Consider the following 10,342-nt stretch of genomic DNA (forward strand, 5'->3'; position numbering starts at 1 on the left):
TTAGTATTCAACCTTTGACCTCTAAAAACAAACTAAACTCACTTTTCAAATATTATGGTGTTGGCATAATCATAGATTAGATTTATGTTGACACATTGCCATTAGAGAAAACATACAAAACCACTAATGTGAAAGATAATTGTAGTACAATTGTTTTTAGACAAAAAAAATCTAACACAACCAAGTGTAAGTATTCGGTATATTTTGCAATTTTTTACGATTTTTCTTATTTTTTATATTCATTGTATCACTTTTTAATAATCTTAATGGCAATAGCTAATGACTTTTAAGTCTAATAATTAAGGTCACATCTACCTAACCACAAATACCATCGTGGTGATATGAAAAATGAGTTATTTGATTACATTTGTTAATACTAGAAAATATTAACGTGCGTTGCACGAGTAAAGATTATATTGTTGGCTTTTTATATTTAAGTATTAATAAAGAAAATAATATGTTACTAAGAGCAATTTTTTTTAGTATAATTGAGTAATACACTTTTATCACAAATGAGCTATGTTCTTTTTCACCACTAAGAGTAATTTAAAATGAGATCAAAAAAACAATTTTAATTTAGAAGTAAACTTTAATATATATAGATAGATAAATTACCTCCTCAACCACAATAATAGTTCTCAAAGTATCTACTTATTCTTTGTTCTTGATACATTGTAACAATTTTATACATATATTGCTTGAGAAAATCTTAAGTCACATATTCACATTAATTATGCACGACAAAATAATATAGTTCTAAACGTGAACTAGAAATAAGTTTTATAAAAACAACTTGACAAATTTAATGCAACAGAATAAATCGGACCTTAAAATAAAATGTAATAAAAAGAAAAGAGAAATAAGAAAATTTGTGAACATTTGTGAACCTTTGCCAACATGAACTTAACTCAACTAAGAGGTTTCGGGTTCAAATCCCCACCTAATACAATTCAGAGCATTTTTGATCTTGGAATCACAAAACAGATCAAGTATTAACATATTATAACACACAAAGTATATTAATTACAAGGCACAGAAGTAAAGCCAAAGATGAAGGATGAGAGTTTGATAAATCAATATTATATAATATAAATTATTATAAAAAAAAAAACATATACCTTTATCATAAAATGGAAAACACATGTAGCAAGTAAAAAGAAAAGAAAATCAACTTAAATGATCTTTTGAGATCTCATGTAAAAATTTTGAAAAGATAATCAAAAGATAATATTGATAAATTTCATTTACAAAACAAATTGAATATAAATGATTTTTTTCTTTTTTAAAATTTAAACAATAACTGATATCTATTTGAAAATATGGGATAATATTGTAAATTTAAAATTGAGAAGAGTAGAATCGTCCATTATTATAAAATTGTACTAAGATGAAAGAATCGACGGTGATTGAATTTGAAATGTACATGCAGCCAACTTTGTTGTTATGAATATTATAATTATTGCTTACAAATATTGTATGCTTCAATCGTATTTATTATGGTTATAAACAACAAATATGATAAATCATAATTAGGGGCACAACAATAACAATATATTTAAGTAAACAAGATAAAAGAAACCAATCCAACTACATGTGCTATTCGAACTCATTAATCCATCAATAAAATTTCATTATAAATACAACACTTTTCATTCTATCTGTGAGACTCAAGACTCCAATTAGTGATATGATTTAAAAGTTAGATCTAACATTTTGAGCCTAATTGCTAAGTTTGCCACCATCCTTTCTTTTCATCATTTTTCCATAAATACCTACTTTGGCTGATATTCAACACATCTTGAACCTTTGAATATGACCAACAATTAATAAGAATAGTATCCATAACCTTACCCGTTGGGTAAAATTAAATGTCATGGAGTTTTTTCCTCCATTGATTTAATTTTTAAGTTCTCTAGTTTCCCCCTCATATAGGTATTAGGAAAAACCAAACAATCTGGCCAACTGACATCAATAAATTCTCGACCAGACATTCAAATTCCATATTGTTAATAAATGGGAGAAAATCCAATCCCACCCAAACAAGAAAGTGAAGAAAACACATTAGATAACTCAATAAACGGTCTTTAGCTCATTCCAAGTTGCAAAATTCTCGGATAAGTTCGTTTCCATATTGATTCAAAAATTCACTTTCATCCACATAAGAAACAACCAAACTATAAAAGAGCGCCTATAAAAGAACCCTACGACTTACTCGTAGAAGCCATAAAAAGGTTTCTTTTATACACGAGCAGGATTTCCAGCTCCAACAGGACGAGGTGCTTGACCTGGCTGACCGGGCTTTGCCTGATCCTCCTGAAATAAAAAAAGAAATGGGATAAGGCAACAGACACTCCAAGCATCACTACTATCAAACGAAATTTTCCACAAGTAAGCATGCTTAGGCACGACTAGACAACAAACAAGACTGAGTTGCATGTACTAACAAGCATACGATGAGTCATAGTCGTTATCATCATTAAAATAAAATATACACAATCAAAACAAGTAGGAGTTTAACATGTGAAACCGCCAGTAATTGTAGGGGGGAACCATTTGAACCAAGTTTTTTTAAATATAATGATGTCTGATGGATTGTTTTTTTAATACATAGTAATTACATTAATATATTCATTTGGTAACAAACATCCAGCGAACAAAATACCAACTAAAAGAATTTCACAAATCTATGTCTTAATTAATCTTTAGAAATTGTAGATGGATCCTAGGAGTTTGGAGTTTCTCATAATCCTCAATGACTATAAAAGAAGCTTAAGAGTTAAAAAGTCACACTATGATGCAAACACTGTTTCTGCTACCTACCATAAGAATTTGAGCTCATCAAACATTATAATGTAAGCATGGATTTAGCAAAGTAAAACTAGCATTATCAAATTCAATGAAAACATCAATACTTCACGATGAATCAAAACCATAAAAAAAATTAATTCACTGTTAATATGGTTACTTCGTTATGAATCAACATTATAAATAATTTTTGCAAAGACTAACCCTGCGTCTGATGAAACGCTGTGGTGGTTGCCGATTTCTTCTATCAGTGCGAGATCGAACTCTCACAACATGTGAGTGAATAGCACAGGAAACACAGTACTGCATCTTAGCATAAAGCTTAGGAAGAGTATATTCTGCACAGAAAAAATAAAAAGGGATATATATCAGATATGAAAAAAAAAATTACTGCTATTTGAAATAAAGCAACCAAAATATATCATGAGAGAACAGAATAACTTACGGTCATAGACACAGGCTTCTTGAACATCCCTAACAGCAGCCTGCTCCACAATATTCCTCACGAGAAACCTCTTAATAGCCTTGTCCTATTCTCATCAACCAAAATTAATGAAGTTAGATTTAATTAACTTCATCTCTTGGAAAAAAATAAAATTGAACCGCTCTTGTTCAATCACCAACAGGCACTGAAAAATCATTGTCCAAAACTAGTGTGCTTATGCAATGTTTCAAAAATACCCATATTCTTTGCCCATAAGACGACAAATGGTGGTCTCAAGATTTAATAAGCATTTCAAAACAACCCTTAAAGTAGAAATCAATTCAAATATTGGATGAAAATTGAAACTTGAAACAGTGAGGTGGAGACTTGAAAAGAAATTGAAACTTGAATACCACTTCACACTGTTCAAAGTCATTGTCATATCCATTCAAGGTTCCAATTTTCATTCAAAATTCTAATGGATTTCTACTTGAAGAGTAGTTTGGCAAATTATAGGAAAAATTAAGGATAATATATTGCAACTTTAACAATAATAATTTTTTAAACAAATGGCAATTTCATTGATACTTTTATAACTCAGCCAAATTTCTAATAAGTGAATGTTAAGATCACCACCATGAAGATTGGCTTATTTATACAGTTTTATCTTCAAAAGCCTTGAAACTTAGATAGTCATAGGGAGTGTTGAATTGCCACGAGTCATATATTAACATTACAAACACAAAGTAACCCTTCGTATCTATAGAAACTGGGTAACTTGTGTTATTTTTCTAATCCTTCCAAGAGGTGTAAAGACTTTTACTTTACGCCTTGGTGCATTTTCAGGGAAGGGTAAACTTTCTCATACAAGCTAACAGTCCTTTTATGGTCCAAAGAAGGCATACCCAAGGCTAAAAGTTAGGATCTTGCCTTCGGACGAGCCTCAAATCTAATAAAGCGCTTAGTTTTGGAAGGCTTACGAGATTTCCATTTTATTTTAACAAAACCCTTTTATATAACGTCTACCTTTCTAACCTATCTTAAAAACCACCCAAGCAATCACTTAACAACAATATAGATTCACATTCGTATAGATACTAACATTCTACATAAAAAAAATCATATCCCCAGAAATTGGCAGACACTTATCCCTCGCAATTTCTAGATGAATCAATCATAAACACACTAGTAATAATTGCAATCAAGCAATTAGCAGAACCTAACAAAACACAAAATGACCCAATTCCGAAAAGGAAAAATGACCCCTGTCAATAAATAAACAATCAATTAATGCAAGCAAGAATTGGGGAGAAAGATGTATAAAACAATAACCTTAGGGCAGCATTTCCCGCAGTTGGAGCAGCGAATGAACTTAACGTGTCCACGGCCGTGCTTGTTACGTCCGCCGTTCCTGCGCTTGAAAGTCTGGGAGAAACAAAAGCAGAAAAGATGAGAGGAGAAGGAGTTAGAAGAAGAAAACTCAGAGGAAATAGTAAGGGGATAATAATCTTACCATTGTTACAAAGTTGGAGATCTTCAAATGAAGCAGAGAGAGAGAGGCAGCCGATTAGGGTTTTGTGTGGGCAAAGGCTAAGCGTGAGATAAGTGGATCCGTACCGGTAAACGCTTTATATAGACCTCCGGTCCCGCCGAACCAAACCAACAAATACAAAAGTAAAATTGCAAAAATAAAACTCTTTTAACGTAAGGATGAATTTTAGAAAGTTTTATATCGAAAATTTTCAAAAAGTATTTTTAAGTGTTAAACTGATTAACTAACTCTTACTCATCGATATCAAAGTTCGGTTTCAACATTTACAAAATCGACTACGGATAATAATGAGATTTCGACAAACTATGTCATGACACGAAAAGGATGGAACCGCAAACTAACCGTTGTTGACAAATTTTTTGCATATAATACTTATTTTGATATTATATCAGAAAATAAGGACCATAAACAAAAATTTTTTGAAGAATATCGACAAAGAAAATATGGGTCTTTATAGAAAGAAGCAAGTGATATATAATTAATTTTTTTAAAAAATATAAGTTTTTTTACCAATAGTCTAAACATCAGAAGATGACAAACATGTGAGATATAAATTGGTATATGCGAGGGAAAAAATGAAAATAATGAGGTAACTTAATATAAAGCAAGATTAGTTGCACAAAGGTTTTCAATAAAATAAAACCTGGTATTGATTATGAAGAGACATATTTTCTCTGATGGTGGATGCAATCACACTAAGATTTTTAATTAATCAATTGTGTATGAAAATCTAGACATACATCTTATGGATGTATAATCACAACATATTTATATGGATCGCTTTATAATGATATTTATTTGAAAATTTCAAAATGATTTAAGATATCTAAAACATATAAATCAAATATCCAAGAACTATATTTAATAAAGTTACAAAGATTGTTATATGGATTGAAACAATCGTTTCAAGAAAAATGTGATATTACCATCTGAGTGGATATTTGTTGAAAGAAGAATATCAAAATAAATAAATATATCTCTATGTTTTTATAAACAAATTACAGTTAGAATTTGTTAATGTAACTGTATATGTCGATAATTTAAATATAATTAGAACTTCTGAAGAGCTCTCAAACGCAACAAAATATCTTTAGGAATAATTTGATATGAAAGATCTCGAAATAAACAAAATTTTTCCTTAACTTGCAAATTAAACATTTAGAAGATGAAATATTTGTTCGTCGGTTAATCTATACAAGAAAACTTTTGAAAAGATTTTATATGAACACCCTAGATACCAATTAAAGGAATAAGAGCCCTACACGGTGGAATAATTTAACAGAACCCTAAACTCAATTTAATTGAAAAATTAAAAATATCATTACATTGAAAAAATAATTACATAAACTAATTTACTATAACCTAAACACCAAACATGCTTTCACAAATAATATAGAAATTAAAGAGAGGAGAAAATGGACACTTATTATATGCTTTCACAAATAATATAGAAATCATACATCAGTTAATCTGTATCGACTAAAACACCAAGAATAGTGCACTACCACTTGAAAACCTCCCTACGATTTGAGAATGAGATTTTCACTTTTGGAAACCAAAATTGGAATTGAAAAAAAAATCTTAAGAGAATATGCAGAGTTACAGAAGCACTCATCTTCCATTTTCTTCATAATGAAGAAGAGAGAGTTAAAGAGAGTATATGAGATACGTGGAAAAACCACCCACGTTCCCTAAATAATTCCTTACTTAAGGAGTTATCGATATGATATAATTTTTATTTAAATAAAATAAAATTAATTTAATCTAAATTTAAATCATATTGAAATGAATATCTCTCCCACAACCTATAGCTTAAATTTAATTAATTTAATTAAATCAAATTAAACTAAACTATTAATTAATTGCTATATTTGATTAAATATCTTATATTTAATTTAATCCAAATTTGAATCATATTCAAATACAAGTTTCTCTTCTAACCTATAAATTGAATGTATATCATATACACATTAAATTTTAAACTATAGTTTTACTATAAATCTAATTCACATTAAAATTAATATTTGAACTTATTCAAATATTTTATTTTCTCGTAAATTAATTTTGAATAATAGACAAAATTAAATTTATAATAAAGTTTAATTAAAATATAAACTTTATGTTATAATGTATCATTATACATTATATTAATGCTCAAAGTAAATTTGAACATTTTAAATTACAACCAAAATTTATAAATTTCATTACCCTTTACAAGTTAGAAAGGAAACTAATGGACCTACAAATTAAAAACTACAACGATATAAGATTAATTGGCTAAACTCATTAACTACATTAATCAATATTTGTTAACTGTATGTATACTCCACTAAAGACTCATAGTTGAACTATTCTTACTGTAGATATATATTTGTATCCACAGATATAAACCGATAAAAGTAAGTTAGTCTTTCACAAGTGTTCATAACACTAGTTAGGTCAAATTACCGTTTTACCCTTAGGTTACTTCTAGTCCTTAAATATCAGTGCTCCTCTAATGAACAATTTGTTTAGGGTCATTTGTTTAAGTCCTAAAGAAACCAATTAAAGAAACACTCATCCACTTACCCTAAAGCTGGGAAGGAATGAATTTCATCTTGTGTGATTATGTTTCTAGCTTCCCACTCGATCTTGTCCCTAAAATGATAAGCATATTGAGTCGATAATTTGGTCATTCTCACTCATACAAATCATCAAAGGACAATCCCTGGTGACCAAGAGTCCATAATACATTCAAAATTAAGATTAAGTTTACCTAGATCATCATAAAAAAAAAATAGAAACATAACCTAGTAAATAGAGTTACATCTATTGATTACTACTTCGTGATCTGGTCTTATGCAAACTCATTACATATGATAGTCTCACTCTAGCTCACATGTCACCTACACGAACACATTTAATCATTGTGTTTTTATCAAATACAAAGCGAGTCATATCCATAATATTACCAGTATAAGATATCTACCCTTATCCCTATACTATAGATCATTTAAGTTGTATCTCAAACATTGGTCTATGTATATCTCTACGTACTATTCAAGACTCTTCAAACAACTTAAGATATTAGTTTTTTGGATTTAGGTTATTAAGATAAAATTAAATATATAATCAATGTCAATTTATTGAAATTATAACAATAATATTTTATTAATAACAGTCAACGTATTACATTTACTATATGAGTTTTTAGGACATAAAACTCAACATAAAGCACATCTATTGAATATTCTGATGCAAGTTTGTTCACTAGATGTGATGAAAGATATATTTCAACCTTAAGATGATAATGAAGAACTTCTTGGTCTTAAAGTACCATATCTTAGTTCAATTGGTGCACTTATGTATCTTGCTAATAATACATGACCAAATATTGCATTTTTAATAAATTTATTAGCTAGATACAATTTCTCCCTAACAAAAAAGCATTGGAATTGAATTAAGCATATACTTCATTATCTTCAAAGAACAATTGATATATGTTTGTTTTATTCAAATAAATCAAATTTTGATTTAGTTGGTTTTGTAGGTTCTTGATATTTATCTAATTCACACAAAGCTAGATCACAGACAAGTTATCTATTTGCATGCGAAGGAACTATTATATCATGGCAATCAATGTAATAGACCATAACAGCTTCCTAAAATCATGATGAAATTCTTACAATGCATGAGGCAAGTTAAGAATGTGATGACTAAGATCAATGACTCAGCACATTTGTGAAACATGTGGCTTGTCTTCTAGTAAACATTTTTCAACGATACTATATGAAGACTACACAACATATATAGCCCAAATCAAGGGAGATTATATTAAGAGAAAATTGCATCAAATGACAAAAACATTTATAAAAAAAAAAAAAAGCTCATGACATCAATTTTTTGCATATTGTGAATATGGTAAAATTAATGATATCAAACGGCTATCTGACGATAATAATAGGGCTATTGGAAAACTATTAGACGGTAATCATCAGAGGATCATCACTTTTAAATTTGCTACTTTTGTAAATTTAAAAAATGTAGTGATATGGGTTGTATTATCATAATTTTTTTTTTTTTTATCTTTTTGCAAAAGCCTCTTATATTAAAGTAGATAGAAAAAAGCATTTCACCAAAACGTTTTTACACTCGTGATCTTGAAGAGAAAGGTGACATCAATATACAACAAATTTGTTCGAAAGATAATTTAGTAAACTTGTATATAAAATTATTACCTACCACAATCTTTGACAAATTGATGTACAACATTGGAATGTAACGACTAAAATATCTCACATGATGTATCCATGAGTAAGTTGTATTTTTGTAAGTGTATAAATTACATGAAATATGAACTATTTTTCATTCACTTAATCTCTTTTTCATTATGTCTTTTCCTAGTAAAATTTTAACGAGACATATTTCATAATGTAATAGACATCTAAATGAGAATATTATTAAAATAGATGTTCATTATGCTTAGTTCAATTGTCATGTGTCACTTCCTCCACATTTCATAGTGACCATGTAATCCAATTCATGCTTGTCAAGTTACCAATAGATAGTGATATTTGACGGGTTTTGTAAGACACACACATTGGTAAAATTTTCATTATATATATATTCTTTTTACAATAAAAATCAAGGTTTTTTTTTCTCTTATACCAAGAATCAAGTTATGTTCATATTGGTCATGTTTAGACAAATTTAAGAAAACAATGATTCAAAAAAGTTTTCTTTGATAACATCAATGGTGTTTTGCCCATTTTGTAATTTTTAAGATGTGTGGTAAAAAGTTGAGTTAGTTATTATAGCCAATAGATAATAATAATCAATATGTTACAATAGTTTATGTTTGGAATGTAAACTATTTTGTTTGGATAAAAAATAGTAAATAATGAGAGAAAATAGTGAATAACCTATCAAAAAGTGTTTTGAAATAGTATTGACTATACTTAATTCTAAGCAATAAATAGTTTAGAGTTACCAACATGAGCTTAGTTCAACTGACACCTGTATATTTCTGTGGACTAGATGACAGGTTCAAATCTCTATCCCAGTAATTATTACAATACCTTTGCAAATAAAAAAAGAGCTACAATAACTTTACTCCACCAACTTCTAGAAAATGTTCTCTACCAAATTCACAAATTTTTAAAAGTAATTAATCGATTAGATATAGATTTGAAATTTATGTCTAACCAAACATAACTTTTAGATCTCTAAATTTTTTAAAAAAATTGAAAGCATGAGGATAAGTTTGTTATTTTAAAATTTTATAGACCAAATAGACAAAAACCTAATTGAGTAGATATTACTTTCATTGAAAAGAATAGTATTTAGAAAAGTACTCTTTTAGTTAAATCCTACATCTCATATGTACATAATCTTTAGACCAAATAGCTTACTCCATTAATGTTAATGTATTCCATCATCAACAAGAATGAGTATTCTCTTACTATTAAAATTGTGAAAATCTAAATTAAGTCGGATGCAATTTAATTTCAATTTCTTTTAACAAATTCAAACATATGTACTTCGATAATTAATCGATACATCCTTGGACAGCATGCGAGCCT

General features: G+C 28.6%; 1 protein-coding gene across 1 annotated transcript; it reads right to left on the bottom strand.

The window, feature by feature from the left end:
• Positions 1 to 1,955: 1,955 nt before the first annotated feature.
• LOC101210535 (40S ribosomal protein S26-1) lies at positions 1,956 to 4,903 on the bottom strand. Its single transcript, XM_004146393.3, has 5 exons — positions 4,743 to 4,903; positions 4,562 to 4,654; positions 3,251 to 3,335; positions 3,010 to 3,143; positions 1,956 to 2,313 (listed from the first exon to the last, which is right to left on the bottom strand). Exons 1-5 carry the CDS (start codon positions 4,743 to 4,745, stop codon positions 2,239 to 2,241), a joined length of 390 nt encoding a protein of 129 aa, XP_004146441.1. The 5' UTR covers positions 4,746 to 4,903; the 3' UTR covers positions 1,956 to 2,238.
• Between the last annotated feature and the right edge of the window lie 5,439 nt (positions 4,904 to 10,342).

This window comes from Cucumis sativus, chromosome 5, assembly GCF_000004075.3.
Source record: "Cucumis sativus cultivar 9930 chromosome 5, Cucumber_9930_V3, whole genome shotgun sequence".
NCBI classification, from domain to species: domain Eukaryota; kingdom Viridiplantae; phylum Streptophyta; class Magnoliopsida; order Cucurbitales; family Cucurbitaceae; genus Cucumis; species Cucumis sativus.